Source organism: Jaculus jaculus, chromosome 15 (genome assembly GCF_020740685.1).
Source record: "Jaculus jaculus isolate mJacJac1 chromosome 15, mJacJac1.mat.Y.cur, whole genome shotgun sequence".
NCBI lineage: Eukaryota > Metazoa > Chordata > Mammalia > Rodentia > Dipodidae > Jaculus > Jaculus jaculus.
The window spans coordinates 35564951-35584867 of NC_059116.1; the positions used below are offsets into that span (position 1 = coordinate 35564951).

Sequence of the window (19917 nt, forward strand, 5' to 3'; positions counted from 1 at the left end):
CTTGTATTTGGCCAGCCAGGCCAAATGAGCCAACGGGTTCAAGAGTGGCATGTCTGTCATGGTGGAAACCAGGTGCCCTCTAATTGGACTAGAGTCCCGCTCCATGGGAGGGAATACATCCCTGATATTGAAAACTTAAAACAGGGGTATTCATGAGCCCTAGGGGTGCAAGGTCTGCTGCTGTCTGGCTGAATGTATATACTATGCTTATCAAACTGCCTGGTTAGCACTTCACTTAATGTTCATACCCTTATATTAATGCTACTGTCACTTTTGGTGGAGAATCTTCTCTTTTGAGATGGTAGTAACCTTTGGATGACTCAGAAGGCATCATGGTACTGGAAAGAAGTGACAGGAATACTCAGCACTGCAATATCTCTATCACACCTTCCAAGGCTCAGGGTCTATTGCGGAAGAGGTGGTGGAAAGAATGTAAAAGCCAAAGGAAGAGTAGGACTCCTTACAACGTGCTCCCCCCAGACACAAAATGGCCTGGATATCCATGACCTCACAGTGCCTGACACTACCTACACAAGATCATCATAGGAGGAGGAAAAGATGATGACATCAAAATAAAAGTGAGATGGATTGAGATGGGGAAGGGATATGATGGAGAATGGATTTTCAAAGGGGAAAGTTGGGGGGAGGGTATTACCATGGGATATTTTTTATAATCACGGAAGATGTTAATAAAAATTAAAGAAAAAGGGCTGGAGAGATGGCTTAGCGGTTAAGAGCTTGCCTGTGAAGCCTAAGGACCCCGGTTCGAGGCTTGATTCCCCAGGACCCACGTTAGCCATATGCACAAGGGGGCAGATGCGTCTGGAGTTCGTTTGCAGTGGCTGGGGGCCCTGGTGTGACCATTCTCTCTCTCTCTCTCTCTGCCTCTTTCTCTGTCACTTTCAAATAAATGAATAAACATAAAGCAATTTTTTTTAAAAAATTGAAGAAAAAAAAAAGAAAGAGGGATGGAGGGATGGGGTTTAACTGCAAAGCCAAAGGAATCAGGCTGGATTCCCCTGGACCTACGTATAAGCCAGAGACACGAGGGGGCGCATGCGTCTGGAATTCGTTTGCAGTGGCTACAGCCCTGCTGCACCCATTTTCTCTCTCTTCCTCCCCCTCTTTCTCACTGTCAAATAAATAAATAAAAACAAAATAAAATATTAAAAAATGAAATAGTAGGGCATGGTGGCACATGTCTTAAATCCCAGCACTCTGGAGGCGGAGGCAGGAGGATCACTGTGAGTTTGAGGCTAGCCTGGAGATACAAAGTGAATTCCAGGTCAGCCTGGGCTAGAACAAGACCCTACTTAGAAAAAAACAAAACAAAACAAAAATAATAATCTAAGCCGGGCACGGTGGCACATGCCTTTAATCCCAGCACTTGGGAGGCAGAGGTAGGAGGATTGCCATGAGTTCAAGGCCACCCTGAGATGACAGAGTTAATTTCAGGTCAGCCTGGATCAGAGTGAGACCCTACCTCGAAAAAAAAAAAATAATAATAATAATAATAATCTACAGGGGCTGAAGAGATTGCTCAATGGTTAAAGGCACTTGCTTGCAAAGTCTGACAGCCTGGGTTCAATTCCCCACTACCCAAGAAAAGCCAGATGCAGAAGGTGGCATGCACCTAGAGTTATTTGCAGTGGCTAGAGGCCCCAGTGCACCCATTCTCTCTCTCTCTCTTAATTCCCCTCTCTCTCGAATAAACAAGCAAATAAATAAAAAACAGCCAGGCGTGGTGGCGCACACCTTTAATCCCAGCACCCAGAAGGCAGAGGTAGGAGGATAGCAGTGAGTTCGAGGCCAGCCTGAGACCACATAGTGAATTCCAGATCAGCTTGAGTTACAGCAAGACACTACCTCCAAAAATAAAAACAAAAACTGAAACAACATGGAGAATACATTAAGCCACCACCTGTAAATAGCCGACCACAAGTGTAATTTCTGGGGTGATAATAGGTCTTTACCTGTTTGCCTCCCTAATAGAATCGTATTAGGCGAACAGCGCGCGATTCTCCCGCGCCCGGACGCCAGGAGGCGCGCGGGGCTCTGGAGTGCAGCGCCGCCGATGCCCCGCCCCCGTCTTCCAATTGGCCGCGCCGCGCGTGCGTCATCTCGGCCCCGCCCCCTATCGGCCCCCGCTCACCGGCGCCCCTCCCTCAGCCTTGTGGGTCGGCGGCGCTTGTTGTTCCGCGGCGGCGGCGGCCGAGCTCGGGTGCCTTCTCGGGCCCGGCGCCGCCGGTGCGCGCGGCCATGGAGCTGGAGGTGCCGGACGAGACGGAAAGCGCCGAGGCGGGGGCCGTGACGACCGAGGCGGCCTGGGCTGCGGAGAGCGGGGCGGCGGCAGGTAAGACGGCGCCCCCATCGGCGAGAATGGGTGCGCCCACCCTCCCCCGGCACGGCGCAGTGATCTCGTCCGCGCGCTGGGGCTCTGGGCGGCCGGAGCGTTCCATCCGGGACGCGCGGGGGCCGTCGGAGCGATCCATTCCCGACATGGGGATAAAAACTCGGGTCGGCAGGCTGCAGCGCCCCGCCCGGGGTTATGGGGCTCGCGGCGCTCAGCCGGTTCCGGGGTGTCTATGGGGACTCAGCCGGCTAGGGAGCGCTATGTCCTGGGAGCCCCTCGGGTGGAGCAAGCCTCTTTTAAAGCCATGAGGGAAGCATGGGGATCTCCCCATGTTTGGAAAGGGGGTACCCCCCAATTTGAGCGTCAGGGTGGGTAACCCGCTTCCTGCGGCAGGTGCTGGGAGACCACGTTCCACCTACTCCTGCGGGCTTTTGTGGGCTCGGGGCTGCTCTGAGCGGGTCGCATGCTGGGGCACCCCCATTTTAGTAGGGGACCCTGATTGCAAGACGCTGCATGGCTGGGAAGAGTGACAGCGTCGTCCACGTGACCCCCTGCCTGGAGCCACCGCGCTGGGCTTCCCATCTTGTGATTGTCACCTTCTGGGTGTCTTCTGGTTGTTATCCATTTCTGAGCCTCAGTTTACCTCCTTACAAACTCGGGGTCTGAAGGCATGGCCTTCTTCAGGTGCCTCCTCCAACAGGGCTGGACAAGCAGGTGTCATAGGAAGTGGCCTCTGTGCCCTGTCACCCTGGGTCCCCACTCCCATCCCACGCCTGTCCCTGCATTGTGGGCCTAGCATGTAGGGGACCCAGCTTCCCAGAGTCCACTTCCTTGCTGTGTCCGCCTGTGAGCTTCCTCCCAGGCAGTCGTTCTGCAGGGCAGTGTGCACAGCCAGGAGAACGGAACAGTTCCTTCATCCAGGTCACCCGCTCCCAGATAGGAAGTTTCAGGATTTGCAAAGCCCTGGGGCTGCCCCTGGCAGCCCTCCCTGGCAGCTGCAGCTGGGACTCCATGGGCATCTCCACAGGCATTCCCAGTCTTCCGTGTTGGACACCAGGAGAGAGGGGGACAAGCCCAGGGAGCCAGCCAATCCCCCACAGCTCTCACCTCCTTCCCTCCTACCATCTGGAGCTAGTAGGAGCTGACCTGTTTCTTCCCACTGGCCACCTGCCTTCCTTTTAGGCTGTCACCTGGTCCCTGTCCTGGCTGGTGAACTCAACAGGGACAGCAGGCTCCAGCCAGGTCCCTTTCTTGGGAGCTGCCCTCCTTCCTCCATTGCCCTCTGGCCTGGTGAGATTATAAACCCAGTAGCCCCAGGCCGTAAGGAAGCCCTGTGGAAAATGCTTGTATTTATGAAGGCCTCAATCTGGCTGGGTCTGAGACAGGGCTGGTTGTCACTGAACTCTGAGGAGACCAGCCTCAGAGTTCCCTCAGCTTCTCCACCTTGGAATTCCTTTCTCCTGATGGGTTGTGACAGCCAGTGGGTTATTCACATAGAAATCTCCCAGCCAAACAGTCTGGGTCTCACTCCCAGCCCAGCCACTTTGTTGCCATTTGTCCTTCATGGGTAGGAGCCTTGGTGTTCCTTTCTGTACAGTGGGGCGATGACTGGATCCACCCTGATAGGAGCCTTGTACTTGTGTAAGCATTTGCTGACTGCATGTGTGCCTTGGTAGAGTCCTATAATGCCCTGCTGCAGCCCTTTCTGGTAGCTTCTGGTTGTTTTATGTCTAAACAGGAGTCCCTAACTGTGAGTGTCCTAGACCTGGTAGGGGCTGGGTCCAGGGCAGCCAGAACCACCCTGATGCTTCCCAGAAAGGCTCAGAGCTCAGCACTGGAGTCCCTGTACTGTGGCCAGCTGGGGATGTTATCAGCTCTGGCAATTTAGGCCAATCTGATGGGAGGGAAATGCTATCTTGTTGGGGTTTAGATTCTGTTTAGTTAAGGACTCCTTGATGGAGAAGCCTGGCCCAGAAAGGCTGCCTGCCTGTCTGGGGTTCTCTTGTGGCTCAGTGGCGTGTGGTTTTGGAGGGCTGGGAGTTTGGGGGGACCAGTGGTCTGCCTGGGCTGTGGTCTGGGTGTTCCTGAGCTCCCCCATTGGCTCCCCCCTCCACATCTAATCTGGTGGTGAATTCTGTCCTGTGCTTCTACAGTGAACCCCATATCTTCCCACATTCCCCACCCTCTGCCTCCACCTGGTCCTTTCCTTGCCAGAAGGAATAAGTTCCTTTTAAAATCTGGCTCAGAGGACATGGTGGCACACATCTATAATCCGAGCACTTGGGAGGCAGAGGTAGAAAGATCACCGTGAGTTCAAGGCCACCCTGAGACTGATAGTGAATTTCAGGTCAGCATGAGCTAGTGTGAGACTCTACCTCAGAAAACAAACAAAAAAGAAAGAAAGAGAGAAAGAGAGAAAGAAAGAAAGAAAGAAAGAAAGAAAGAAAGAAAGAAAGAAAGAAAGAAAGCAAGCAAGCAGGCAAGCAAAAATCTTAAAATCTGACTTCTGACTCAGGTCTCTCTCCCTCTGCCTACAACCAGCCTTGTTCCCATTCCCCTCTGGGTCAAAGCCCAAGTCCTCCCTGCAGCCCTCCTCCTTCTTGGCCCTAGCACATAGCTGTGACAGGTGCAGACAGGCCATGCCAGGGATGACATAAAGTGGGGGACTGTGCAATGGAGTGGGATGAACAGGCAGCTTTGCCCAGAAGGTGATGTGGTGGATAGCCTAGGGTCTGGGCAGGTGGAGGCACCGTGTGGTCTACAGGCCATCAGACCCAGCAGGACTGTCTCCAAAGCCTCAGTAGCTCAGGGTGGCCATCTGGATGGAAAGAAGAGGCCATCAACTTTTCTCCCTGCAGGTCCTCAGAGGTCAGGGTCAGAGTTGTGATCTTGGGGGCAACAGGTTCAATCTTTTGCGCTTAAGGAGATCTGAGTACCACACACTTCCACAACCGTGGCTCCATCTTCCCAATGAGAAGCTCTGTGGGTGTTGGTGGCCCAACAGACTCCCAGACCAGTGAGGGGTCAGCAGTGGGCTCACTGTAGGCTCCACCCCAATCCTGTCTATGCCACTTTTGTTGTTGTTGTTGTTTTGAGGTAGGGTCTCACTCTGGCCCAGGCTGACCTGAAACTCACAGCGATCCTCCTACCTCTGCCTCCCAAGCACTGGGATTAAAGGCGTGTGCTGCCACGCCCGGCTATCTATGCCACTTTTGCCAATAAAGTTTTATTGGGTTGTGGCCCTGCTCATTGGTTCATGCATGGATTGTCCTCGGTGGCCTCCAGGCTACATTGCAGAGCTGCACAAGATGAGGACGGGGATTGCAGGACCCACAGAGCCAGCCACTAATGCACACTGTCTAGTTTCCTGGCCAGACCCAAATGTGTCTTGGTACTGAACATGTAACAAGTGACTTGACTAGCTGACTCCTGTGGCCTGAGCACTGCAGGTAAAGGAGCTGCCATGCAGAGGCCTTGAGGTGCAAATGCATTTAATTCTGGCCAGGTGAAGTAAGTGTAATGTGATCTTAGCCTGTTGGCCAGCCATGCGATGTCGACTCTGACCCCGGCATTATGGGCTTTATAATGAGGACGTTGGATGGCCTTGGCAGGCAGAGTCCAGACTCTTACCTTAAGTGCTTACCTGGTTGGCAAGGGATGGTGTTCCGGGCAGGGATGCCCAGGGCTGGCTGGGGTACCAGGAGATGGAGGGAGTCAGGGATTCCAGTTTTGGAGGCCAGGCTGTGGAGGAATGAGGATGTCTCAGGCTGGGGTCCAGATCTCTCTGGCTGACACATGTATACCTGGGAGGGACATGGTTAGATCCACACCTGTCTTGGTCATGAGCAGCTGTGTGGGTGCCACAGGGATTCAGGGACATGAGGGAGGCTCCCTGGGAAGCCACTTGATATAGGCACTTACACATGGGGAAACTGAGGCTCTGAGAGGGCCCCAGGCTGCCTTGCCACCTGGACCAAGCCATGTCCCTGTATGATGACCGTCATGCACATTGAGATCCCGTCATGGATTAGCAGGCCATGGCAGGACACTGGTGCGGCCTGTGGTGTGGGACCTGCATGAAGGGATTACCAAGCTTGGGGTTGTCTCAAAGCCCTGCATTGATCTCTGTGTGGACTTGTGGATTGGCACTGCTGGGGCAGGACTGACACTGGGCTATGACAGGGTATGTGGACTTGGCTCTCATACCAGTAAGCCACAGTCCTGGCATCTTATTAGGATGGCCTCTGTCTACTACACACATAGGTGCTCGTGCTTGGTGCGTCCACCTGCATCAGAGTATGTGAGGGCATGTAGTGTGCATGGCCCCACGTGCTGTGAGGTTCTGGTGGGGTAGCCAGACTCTGGGCTGTAGGGTATGTGGTTGCCCTGGTCCCCAGCCTGGGGAGCGTTAGCATAGGGGCGATGCTGACCTGGAGGTGGGGGTTGCATGTCAAAGGGCCTTTTACGATCTACAGCTAGCCTGTCCTCACAGGGGCCCGGTCCTCCCCATGGCTCATGGGATGCAGTGTGCAGACACCAGAAAATCCAGAAAGCCAACATATAGAGCCACAGGAGATCAGAGGCTGAGCCAGGCTAATTTCTCCCAACACTGGGAAATCTGAGCATGCAGAATGCCCTAGTGAACATCCGTGGTGTGTGTCTCACTATGTGGCCCAGCCTGGCATCGAACCCATAGTCCTCTTGTCTCAGCTTCAGCTTCCCAAGTGCTGGGTTGACAGGTGTGTGCCACCGCCTTTGGGTTAGTGATCTAGGGATTTTTTTTTTTTTGTTTTTTTTTTTTTGGGGGGGGGTTCAAGGTGGAATTTGACAACAACAGACAGAGAAAGAGGCAGAGAGAGAGAGAGAGAGGATGGGCGTGCCAGGGCCTCCAGCAAAGGAACTCCAAATGCATGTGCCCCCTTGTGCATCTGGCTAATGTGGGTCCTAGGGAATCGAGCCTTGAACCGGGTTCCTTAGGCTTTACAGGCAACTGTTTTTTTGTTTTTGTTTTTTTTCCCCCAGCCCTGTTTGTTTTGTTTTTCGAGGTAGGGTTTCAGTCTAGGCTGACTTGTCTCAGGGTGGCCTTGAATTCATAGTGATCCTCCTACCTCTGCCTCCCAAGTGCTGGGATTAAAGGCGTGCGCCACCACCCCCGACTCTTGTCCATCAGTCTTAGACGTTGCCTTCATCTTCTGGGAAGTTGTCTGTCTGCTGTGACTAGCCTCCCTGCTTTGCAGTTACGCAGTCGTGTTCTTGTCAACATGCGGCTGCTCTTTACATATTCAGACCTTTCATCTGTGATACAAGTGTAACTGTTTCTGTTCTTCTCTTACCACAATTTATTGATGTCTCATGGGAATGTTGGGTTTTACATGGTCAAGTTTATCAGTCTGCCTGAAAATGGTTTCCCAGTTTGATGTCATCGATGAAAAGTACTCCCTGTCCTATAGTTAAATTCCTCTAGGACATCTATACTTTCTTATTTATTTATTTTTTGAGGTAGAGTCTTGCTTTATCCCAGGTTGGCCTCAAACTCACGGCTGTCCTCCTACCTGTGCCTCCTGAGTGCTGGGATTAAAGGTATGCCCCACCATGCCCAGGATTCTTGTGTTTTAGTTGTTTTGTTTTTTGTTTTTGTTTTTTTGAGGTAGGGTCTCACTCTAGCTCAGGCTGACCTGGAGTTCACTATGTAGTCTCAGGCTGGCTTTGAACTCACAGCAATACTCCTACCTCTGCCTCCCAAGTGCTGGGATTAAAGGTGCGTTCCACCACGCCCAGCTTCTTTCTTGGTTTTACTTATTTATTTACTTATTTAAGAGAGAGAGGGAGAATGGCCATGCCAGGGCCTCCTGCCACTGCAAATGAACTCCAGAAGCATGCGCCCCTTTGTGCATCTGGCTGACATGGGTCCTGGAGAATTGAACCTGGATCCTTTGGCCTTGCAGGCAAACAACTTAACCACTAAGCCATTCTTCCAGCCCTCTTTTGTGTTTTAAAAAAATATATTTATTTATTTGAGAGGAGAGAAGGGAGGAGAAGGGAGAGGGAGAGGCTGCGCCATGGCCTCTAGCCACTGCAGTGGACTCAAGATTATCTGGTTTACGTGGGTACTGGGGGATCAAACTTGGGCCCTTGGGCTTAACAAACAAGTGCCTTAACTGCTAAGCCATTTCTCCTGCCCTCTGTTGTGTTTTTTGAAATATTTGAGAGAGAGAGAGAATGAATGAATGGGCATGCCAGGGCCTCTTGTGCCCTTTGTGCATCTGGCTTTACATGGATACTGGGGAATCAAACCTTGACCATCAGGCTTTGCAAGCAAATGCCTTTAACCACTGAACCACTTCTCCAACCCCCTCCTTTTTTTCTGGTGACCTTAAACTCATGGCAGTCCTCCTACCTCTGCTTCCTGAGTGTGCCACCATGCCCAATTCCTTTTGTGTTTCTCTGAGACAGTCTCATGGAGCCCAGGCTGGCCTTGAATTTTTTTTTTTTTTTTCGGTGGTTCTTCACAGTAGGGTCTCCCTCTAGCCCAGGCTGACCTGGAATTCACTATGTAGTCTCAGGGTGGCCTCGAACTCAAGGTGATCCTCCTACCTCTGCCTCCCTGCCAAGTGCTGGGTTAAAGGTGTGTGCTTCCATACCTGGCTTGGCCTTGAATTTTTGAACCCTTCTGTCTCCACTTCCCAAGTACTTGCATTAGAAGTGTATACCACCATGCTGGTGTGTCTGTCTGTCTTTCTAGCTTTTGTTTTTTTCAAGGTAGGGTCTCTAGCCCAGGCTGACCTGGAACTCACTAGAACCTATGTAATCTCAGGCTGGCCTCAAACAACCCTCCTGTGTACTGAGACTAAAGGTGTGAGCCACCACATCCAGCACCTACCTACCTTCCTTCCTTCCTTTCTTTTTTTTTCTGAGGTAGGGTATCATTCTAGCCCAGGCTGACCCAGAATTGACTGTGTAGTCTCAGGATGGCCTTCAACCTCACAGCAATCCTCCTACCTCAGCTTCTCCAGTACTGGGATTATAGGTATGTGCCACTGGGCCTAGCTTCCACATGTCTCTTTGACTAGTATCTAGCTCCCATCACATTTCTATCATTTATTCCCTCCCTCCCATCTTCTGTCTGGCTTTTCATGCTACAGACACATTTAGAGAGTAGCAGTAATAACATACTTGGAAAATTAAATGGAGTGAGGAGAGTGTTCTCCTCGCAGGCTCCACCTCTGTGGGGTCAGCACTATATTCTGTGCACGTCTGTGTCTCTGCCCCGTACGCAGCACTCATGAGTATGACTTTGCAGTGGGGATGGGATGCAGAGCCTGTTGTGCTAGGCAGGGGCACTGCCACTGAGCCCTGGTGGGATTCTTTTCTGATTCTCAGAAATGCTGGGGTACAGGCCTGCAGTCCCAGACTGAGGAGGTGGTGCTATGGAGGTCCCAAGTTTAAACCAAGCCTTGGTACAGAGGAGTTTCAAGCTAGTTTGGGTAACATAGAGAGACTTGTTTCAAAATGAAAAGTTAGCCAGGCATGGTGGTGCATGCCTATAGTCCCAGGACCCAGTAGGCAGAGGAAGGAAGATCACTGTGAGTTTGAGGCTACCTTGAGACTACATAGTGAATTCCAGGTTAGCCTGGGCTAGAGTGAGACCCTATCTCAGAAAAACAAGAAAATAAAACAAAACAAAAAAAGATAAAGAAGGGCTGGGGCATAGTCAGCAGTAGAGTGACAGCCTAGAACCCACAGTGAGGGCTGGGGGCGTGGTCAGTGCTAGAGTGACAGCCAAGAACCCACAGTGAGGGCTGGGGGGCGTGGTCAGTGATACAGGGACAGCCTAGAACCCACAGTGAGGGCTGGGGGCGTGGTCAGCAGTAGAGTGACAACCTAGAACCCACAGTGAGGCTGGGGGTGTGGTCAGAGGTAGAGTGACAGCCTAGAGCCCACAGTAAGGGCTGGGGGAATGGTCAGAGGTAGAGTGACAGCCTGGAACCCACAGTGAGGGCTGGGGGCGTGGTCAGAGGTAGAGTGACAGCCTAGAACCCACAGTGAGGGCTGGGGGCGTGGTCAGAGGTAGAGTGGCAGCCTAGAACCCACAGTGAGGGCTGGGGCATGGTCAGAGGTAGAGTGACAGCCTAGAACCCACAGTGAGGGCTGGGGCATGGTCAGAGGTAGAGTGGCAGCCTAGAACCCACAATGAAGGCTGGGGCGTGGTCAACAGTATGATGCCTATTAGACCGGAAGCCTTAGTTTCATCCCCAATGGCACAAAATGAAAATAAAATGACTCTTGACAACCAAGCCTGAACAAGGCCACTGTGACCCACATATTCCTGGTACATTGCAGCCTCGGGGATAGTACAGGGTGCTGTGCCATTCTTGGGGCCCAATGCAACAGCCACATCACCAAAAAAAAAACAAAAAAAAAAAAACCCAAAACCTCAAAAATGCAAAACTTGACAGCTTTTCTGCAGTGCTCAGGAACCACAGAGAACTTTCCTGGGGCCTTTGAGCATTCCAGAGAAGGCAGCCACTTGGCTCCACCTTGTAGGCAAGTGCCCAGCCGCTAGGGCTCCCTCTTCTCCCAAGATCTCACCACCATGCCCAGCCTGGTGGGCAGAGCAACAGGCTGTATGAGTCTATTTCTGTTGCTTGAACAAAATCCCTGAGACTTGATGGATTGGTTGGTTGTTTTTTTGAGACATGGTCTCATGTAGCCCAGGCTAGCCCTGAATTCTCTATGGAGCTGAAGATGGTTTTGAAATCCTGATTCTCCTGCCTCTACCTCCAGAATGCTAGAACGACAGGTGTGCTCCAGCACACCCAGTTTATGTGATGCTGGGCATGGAACAAACCCGTGCTAGGCAAGTGCTGTACCCTCTGAGCCCCAGCCTTAATTCTTCTGTGAGGGATAGTGGGCATGAAAGATGGTCAGGCCTCCTGCCCATGAGGAGCACAGTGAGTTGGGCTCTGTGTCCTTGCTGGACTCCTGTGCCCCAGGGCCCTGCACGGAGCTGGACACAGATGGTGGTGGCCATGCCAGGCACAGGCACACGCAGGTGTCCACGCTGACTCTAGAACATCACGTCTCTCCTGGCCAGAGATTGTAACAGTGTCCAACAGCTCTGTGACCTACAGGTCAGGTGGTGGGTGGGCCAGCAGCTCTGCCCTGGAGTCCTTCCTGTTTACCTCCAAGAGCTGGCAGGAAAATGTGGCTGTTGTTTTTGCTGGCTCGTATGGCAGTGTGGGGGACTGAAAAGGGGCTTGGGGTGGTCGGGTTGGGTGGTGACTTGAGGCTTTCCCCCACACTGTCCCTTCTGGCCAGTCCTGCCCATCCCTGATGGTCCCCCATCAGCATGGTCTCTCTCCAGAAGTTGCATACCTTACCCTGGGCCACCTTGAGACTTCCTTTCTTCTTTCTGCTCCAGAGAGGTGGGGGGACTCCGCTCCTGGCAGAGCCCTGGCCCCACTGCTGCCCACATGTTCTCACATGTCCCCATTGCAAGGCACCTGATCATATACAGGCCAGGATCCCCCACCTACTGGTGTTCCACTCCAGTCTGCACCCAGAGTTTCTCTCCAAACTCTTCATACAGAACAGCTTTGTTGGTGATTCACATGCCACATTGACCCATTCAGGGCGTGACTCAGTGGGTTATCATACTCACTGCTTCTCCTTTATTCCAGATTGTTCCATCTGCCTAAGGAAGCCCCATTCTCACGAGCCATCTCCCCAGCATCCACCAATTCACTTCCTGTCCCTGGAGTCACCTGTTCTGGATACTTCCTGTCATGGAGCCCCACTCTGTGGCCTTTCATGTCTGGTTATCAATGAGCGTGACGTCCTGAGGTCCCCCCTCATGGTACTGAGTTGGTGCCTCCTCCTGTTCCTGGCTGAATAATATTCCAGCGTGGGGTGGAACATGCTAGTTGTCTCCGTTTACCCCATGTTGATGTTGGGGCTGTAGGAATGGTGTTTGCTGCAGTGGATGGGTACGCATGTTTTCTTTCCTGTGGATGGAGGCTTTTTACTTCCTGTGTGGCTGTGAGAGTGGATTTGCTGAGTCACGTGAAACCCTCCATGAGCTATTTGAGGAATGGCCAGGCGGTTTCCCAGAGCAACTGCATCTTTCCCTGTCCTCACCGGCACAGTGCACCGTGTCTGATTTCGAGTGTCTTTGCTGACATTTGCTGTTTGTGTGTGTGTGTTGTTTGTTTTCAAGGTAGGACATCACACTAGCTAAGGATAACCTGGAACTCACTCAGTAGTTCTTGGCTGGCCTTGAACTCACAGCAGTCCTTCTACCTCTGTCTCCTGAGTGCTGGGATTAAAGGTGTGAGCTACCACGCCCCTCTTATTCTTATGTTTTATTTTGTTTTTCAAGGTAGAGTCTCCCTCTAGCCCAAGCTGACCTGTAATTTACTCTGTAGTCTCGGGGTGGCCCTCAAACTCACAGTGATCTCCTACCTCTGCCTCCTGAGTGCTGGAATCAAAGGTGTGATCTCCCACACTAGGCTTCCTTTGTTTTTTGAGTACAGCCTGTTGACTGGCACAGGTGGCTTCTTGTTAGGGTTTTTGGGGTTTTTTTTTTCTTAGTTTTTTTGAGGTAGGGTTTCATTCTAGCCCAGGCTGACCTGGAACTCATTATGTAGTGTCAGGGTGCCCTCGAACTCATGGCAGTCGTCCTACCTCTGCCTCCTGAGTGCTGGGATTAAAGGCTGCGCCCTGCCACGCCCAGCAGGGGTTATTTTTGCATTTGTTTTGATATAGGATCTCAGTATGTAGTTCAGGTAGGTCTCAAACTTGGGATCTTCTTGCCTCAGCTTCCTGAGTGCTGGGATCTCAGGTATGTAACATGTCCAGCCTCATTTTGCCTTTTTGTTTTGGGGTTTCATGGGGGCATGCACATGCCACAGCATGCGTGTGGAGATCAGAGGACAACGTGGCAGGGATGGGAGGTGGGAATGTCAGTCTGCTCCTTTCACCTTGCTTGAGACAGGGTCTCTCTGTTTGTGTGAGTGTGTGCCCTTGCTGTGCCCCGTGAGCTCACGTGCACAGGCCAGGGTGGAAGGTCAGCTGTCCCTCCCACCCCCTCTTGCTCTTCTGACCCTTCTTATTTGAGCTAGAGTCTCTTACTGGTCCTGGAGCTCATCATTTTTCTTTTCAAAAACTGGGATGTGGGGCCTGGAGAGATGGCTTAGCAATTTAGGCACTTGCCTGTGAAGGCTAAGGACTCATGTTAGACTCTCCAGGTTCCACGTAAGCCAGATACACAAGGTGGCGCTCATGTCTGGAGTTCCGTTGCAGTGGCTGGAGACCCTGGCATGCCAATTCTAATTTTCTCTCTGGCTGTTTGGCTCTGTCATTAAAAAAAAAAAAAAAAAATGCTAGGCATGGTGGCACATGCCTTTAATCCTAGCACTTGGAAGGCTGAGGGCACACAGACCTGGTGACAGAGAGATGTGGGCACAGCAGTGACAAGGCCCCAAGGTAGAGGCACACCTGCTCGAGGTACAACTAGGGGCAGTGTGTGGGGGTCACTCAGGCTTCTTGGGCTTAGTCCACTTCAAGTTCCCCCAAGCTGAGAACACTGGCACTGGTGGCCATTCACCCATGGATGAGACCTGATGAAGAGAATCTTGGGCAGTAGCAGAAGTTTAAAGAACTGGACTATGGGTCCCCCCCCACCCCCGCCCAAGTCTGGGTGCTTATAGAATTACAGAACTCTACTTGTCACCACTCCATGTGAGTGTCATTAACTAGGATGTGGGGTGCTGATCTGGGCCTCAAGCCCAACACACACTCCACCACTCACTCAGCCAGGTCCAGCTGTACTTCTTGATTCAAAAAAAAAAAAAAATTCTGCCTAGGCATGGTGGCACACGGCTTTTAATCCCAGCACTCAGGAGACAGAAGTAGCAGGATCACCATGAGTACAAGGCCACCCTGAAACTACATAGTGAATCCCAGGTCAGTCTGGGCTAGAGCGAGGCCCTGCCTTGAAAACCAAAACCAAAACAAACAACAACAACAATGTATATATATATGTATATGTATGTATGTAAAATATTCTGGGCTGGAGAGATGGCTTATCTGTTAAGGCTCTTACCTGCAAACCCTAATAACACAGGTTCCAGTGTCCATGTAAAGCCAGATGCACAAAATGGCACATGCATTTGGAGTTCATTCAGAATATTTAGAGTCCTTGGTGCACCCATTGTGTGTGTACTTGTGTGTGTGTGTTTCTCTCTCTCTTGCTCTACCTGGTTGCAAATAAATGAATAAATAAAAATATTTTTAAAAATTCTTAACCCAGGCATGATGATGCACATCTTTAATCCCAGCACTCAGGACACAAAGGTTGGCGGATTGCTGGGAGTTCAAGGTCAGTCTGAGCTAGATAGAGTGAGACCCCACCTCAAAACAAACAAACAAACAAACAAACAAACAACTTTCTGGAGCCAGATGTGACAGGTATGTGTTGCCATGCCTGATGGTGAGTCCTTCATTCCTACTTTATTTTTTTTCTTTTTTCTGTTTTCCAGGGTAGGGTCTCACTGTAGCTCAGGCTGACCTGGAATTCACTATGTACTCTCAGGGTGACCTCGAACTCTTGGTGATTCCCCTACCTCTGCCTCCTGAGTGCTGGGATTAAAGGCATATACCACCATGCCTGGCCAACTCCTACTTTTTTTTTTTTTTTTTTTTTTTGAGGTAGGGTCTCACACTTGCCCAAGTTGACCTGGAATTTACTATGTAGTCTCAGGCTGGCCTCCAACTCATGGCAATCCTCCTACCTCTGCCTCTGAGTGCTGGGATTAAAGGCATGTGTCACCACACCGGCCCAATTCCCACTTTTTTGTATTATGAACCCATGTCATTCATACAAGGTGGAGGTCAGTAGCTACTAGGGGTCTTCATGTCCTTGAATTCCAGGGACCCAACACCCCCGCAAATCAGACTGGAAAGTCTGTACAGGATAGATCAATATTAACCTGGAAGCCAGGCATGGTGGTGCACGCCTTTAATCCCAGCACTCGGGAGGCAGAGGTAGGAGGATCACCATGAGGTCAGGGGCACCCTGAAACTACATAGTGAATTCCAGGTTAGCCTGAGCTAGCATGAGACACTACCTCAAAAAAACAGCAAAAAAAAAAAAAGTTATTACCATGACATTTCACAGCCACAGTGGCAGTATTCATGACATGCCACAACCACAGTGACTGGCTGTATTCATGACATGTCACAGCTGTAGTGACTGACTGTTCATGACATGCCACAGCTGCAGTGACTGTTCATGACATGCCACATTGACTGTATTCGTCCTTCATTTCATTTTCACTTAGAGTTGACTCAGGCTGGTGCTGTGCTAAGCAGGTGGAGCACTGGCCTGGCAGGCATGAAGCCCTAGGCCCATCCCCGCTCCACAAAACACAGTCATCCCAGCACTCGGAGCTAGAGGCAGGAGGATCCAATGTTCAAAGCCATCCTTGGCTATGTAGGGATCTTGAGGCCAGCCTGGGCTGTATGAGACCTTGCTGCTCAGTGTTTTGAGAAAAGTCTCTATTATGACGGAATTAAAAGATGAAATTGAGCTGGGCATGGTGGTACACGCCTTTAATCCCAGCACTCAGGAGGCAGACATAGGAGGATTGCTGTGAGTTCGAGGCACCCTGAGACTACATAGTGAATTCCAGGTCAGCCTGAGCTCAGGGGGGCAGAGGGAGATGAAATTGGTTTTTGCCATGGAACTTTGGGGAAGAATGTTCTCTGTCTGTGAGACAGGCTATCCTCCTGAAAGTCAGAAGCTGGATGCTGTGCCCTGGATCTGGAGATGAAGAAAGCCAAGGTCCAAAATCTCTTTAGTAAATGGAGTCTACAGAATGTTCTGGAAGGCACAGGTCTTAGGGTAGTGTTACTGCATCCAGAGGGATTCATGCTCTGATTGGTTTTGTTATCTGTAACTCATGTATTCTGGTGCTCAGTTATCCAGAGTGCACAGTTTAATACTGTGATATTCACTTACTGAAGTCATAATATACACCTTGTTCTAGAATACTCCATCATCCTAAAAGGAAGCCTTATTCCCCTTCCCCCAGCCTTTAGCATCCACAAATCCACTTCCTCTCTCTGGATTCACCTGGGCTAGACATTTCCTATTATGGAATTCCACATATGTGGCCTTTTGTGTCTGGTTCTCATGGGACATGATGTCCTTGAGGTTCCTCCTCACTAGGGCTCATGTCAGAGCCACACTTCTGTTTAATACTGCAGGGTGAATGTGGTTTTTAGTGTGTGGAATCCCTATTGCACACAAGAGTTGGCTTTTGTTCTCCACCCTCCTCTGGGTACCAGTCAGCTAGTGCTGCGTGACCAGTGACCCAGTAGTTTCAGGGTGGCACCTCTGTCCTGCCCATGTGCCAGGCTCCCTGGTGGGCTTTTCTCTCACTAGAGCTAAAGGGCCAATGCCCATGACAGGACCAGCTCTGCAGGAGCCACAGGAAGAGATACCACATGTGCAAAGGCCCCCAGGGCAGGATGGCAGTGTGGCATGTGCCACAACTACATGTCCCTGGCTGGAGTGGGACCAGCTGATATCCTTGGTAGGGGTGGAGGGGCAGTGTGAAACCCTTTCTAGAATGTTTCCAGCTCTCCCATCCCAGCACTTGCTTGGTGCCTCCTCATGCAGGTGGTAATGGCTTCTCACTCTTGGTTCCGGTTTTGCTCTCTGAGGGTGAGGTCAGATGGGGTCAGGGATCTGTCCTCTCTCTGGGGTGGGGACAGCGCCTTTCCGCCATCTGCTGCTGGCCTCTGGTGCTGGGTCCGGCAAGCATTTTCTGTTTCCTGTACATTTCAGCCCCAGCCCCTTCCCTTTCCTTTCCACTGCCCAGGCTTCCGGTTCTGCCCTTGCCCTGGGTCTGATGGCTAAGTCTGCTCACCTCACTCTCTCCATCTGTGTCACTGGAGGTGCAGCTGGGTTGACACCTCGGTTTGCTCACTCCCCGCAGAGGCCTGCCTACAAAGGAGATGTCCATCCATCAGACAGTCAACAAACATCTGTAGTTGCCATGGGGACAGGCCAGAGGAACCAGATGTGGTCTTGGGAATGGGGCAGCATTAATAGGGCCGAGCAGATAGCTGGTTGGTAAGGGGTGGTGGGGACTAGTCGGGGCAAAGAGACTGAGGCTCAGAGAGGAGCAGAGAACAGCTGTAAGTAGCTTGGGGTTTTCCCAGCTTTGGGTCCTGAAGGACATCATCCAGACAACAGGAAGCACACTCAAGAGAGGTACATGGATTGCCTGAGGTCACACAGCAGTCAGGATTGAGAGTTGAGGGTTTTTTACATGGCCCTCATGGGTAGGGAGCCAGAGAATAACGGGTACGATGTCTGAGATGCCCCACGTGTCCACTGCCCACCCAGATTTTGCTGGCAGACTTGGACTAAGTGGGGATCAAGCACAGCACGGCATGGCTGGGCGGCACGCCTGCCTCTCCGCCTCCCCACCACCACTTGACTATTTTTAAACTTAATTTCCTCGAAATCGGGGCACTTCGTGAAGCTGGCTAGGAGAAGTTGTCACAGTGACAGTTGCATCAGGGCCACTGAGTCATCAGCAATGCTCCTGCTTGCCCCATCCTCTGTCCTAGGATCAGGTTGTCAGCCAGTACAGGTGAGCCCTGCAAATTCTCCATGGCCCCACCAGTTCATGGGGTTATGGGCTGTGCTAGAGTCTTGTTTTGGCCTTGGGCAGGGTGGATGGGAGATAAGGGGACCCCAAAATGCACTGTGCAGTCCCTTGAGCCTCCAAGGACACAGCTGTGAGGTGGTGACTCCAACCTGCCTGCACATTCTAGAATGTTCCTCCACTTTATCCCCAGCTTCCTGCCTTCTCTCTTCCTTCCACCACACCCCAGACGAAATCTCAGGAATTGTTTTGCTACTGGAGGACAAGACAAATATTATGTTAGCTTCCAGCACTTTCTGCCTCCCAACTGCCACCATTTGGGGTGGCCCAGACCATGTGGTCCCCTCCCACCATGGTATTGGTCGAGGGTCCCAAGGCCACTATAACAAGTGATCACAGGAGTTTATTTCCTGCTTGGTTCTGGAATCAGCTACAGCCAGTGGTCAGGTCCTTATCAGGCCATGAATGAGTGTCCACCCAGGCCTGTCCCTGGTGTCCATGTAGCCCATTGCAGCACCCAGAGTTCCCCACATCCCTTGGCTTTTGGCTCGTGGCTTCCTGTTTTGTGTGACCTTGGGACACATAGGGACAGTTCCTGGCCCTTGTGTCCCTTCTGGGGTACAGGGTGCCAAGCCTGCAAGGGAGGGAGCCTCCCTGATAACCATGGCTGACACTGAGGGTCTCTCCAAGCTGATTGTGTCCCTCCCTCCTCAGGTGTGGCCCAGAAGAAGGCGGTCCCTGCCGAGGTGAGTTCCCCCAGGGCGGAGGAAGGGCTAGGGTTCCTGGGCACCAAACTGCTGAGGACTGGCTTGCCACACCGCATCTTTAGCCCAAGTACCATTAGAGTGTTGACAGGTACCTGTCTCTTCAGCAGCAGGATAAATTGCAGGAAAGAGAGGAGGATCTGTGAGCCCCAGTCCCAGGGGGCATGTCCCTGGCACCCACACAAGAGCCTGCTGAACTTGCCCATCTCAGTCTGGTCTTTGGAACACCACCTGCCTCCAGGGTCCTTCTGAATACCCAGTGTCCACAGGGAGAGCTTGGACGCGGCCATCAGACTGGGGACCATTTTCCCAAGCTACTGAGGGGAGGATCCCTGGGACACCTGTGGGAGGGAAGCAGGTGGGCAGGTCCTCCTGTGGCCCAAGGACAATGGGAGCCAGCCAGCAAAGGGAATAGGAAAGAGCAGGCCAGGTTTCTGGGCGGAGCCTGCCCCCTGCTGGCTAACATGGAAAAGCCCTGGAAGCAGTGGGGCAGAGCTGGGGTGTGGATGGAGGGACTGCTAGGGCAGGCACTGCTTAGATGTCAGTGACATACTGGTCTTCAGTGCCTGCCTGGGGACCCTTCTCCCTCCTTGCCTTCTTGGTCTTCCATGAGCCCTGCCAACCAGCACCCCTCTGTTCCCATGCTTCCAGAACATTCTGGTCACCTCCCAACCTAACACTTCCTGCTTTCTTCCAGGCCCCTTTGATGACTGGGCAGCCAGGCCCCGGCCACGGGAAGAAGTTGGGTCACCGGGGTGTGGATGCCTCCGGTGAGACCACCTACAAAAAGGTAATCTTTGGCTCAGTGTTCACAGGGGCCTGCTGGGTTGGGAAGGACCCCACAGCCTTTGTGCTGCCCCCCCCCCCCCCCCCCAGGCATGGGCTTGGGATGCAGGCAGCAGCTGTCCTGGAACTCCAGCACCAGAGGGACATCCCTGCTGAGTCCTGTTGTCCATGTGTGGCTGGGCCATGTGTTCCCTGGTTCCCTGGCTGCATAGCTTCAGCTCCCAGTGTCCCCAACAGAACTCCCCAGCCAACCCTCACCACCACTGCCTCCCACAGCACACGGCAGACAGGATGTTCACCAGTCCAGCACCCCAGCCGAAAATACGGCTTTGCT

The 19917-nt window shown here is 52.1% G+C and overlaps 1 protein-coding gene across 6 annotated transcripts in view; it reads left to right on the top strand.

The window, feature by feature from the left end:
* The first annotated feature begins 2259 nt into the window (after positions 1 to 2259).
* Pip5k1c (phosphatidylinositol-4-phosphate 5-kinase type 1 gamma) overlaps positions 2260 to 19917 on the top strand; it is a 41050-nt gene continuing 23392 nt past the window's right edge. For all 6 annotated transcript variants that reach the window (XM_045134834.1, XM_045134836.1, XM_045134837.1 and 3 more), the window contains exons 1-3: positions 2260 to 2353; positions 18748 to 18779; positions 19495 to 19587. In XM_045134834.1, coding sequence (XP_044990769.1) covers positions 2260 to 2353; positions 18748 to 18779; positions 19495 to 19587 — 219 coding nt within the window. The remainder of the gene's footprint in view (positions 2354 to 18747; positions 18780 to 19494; positions 19588 to 19917) is intronic.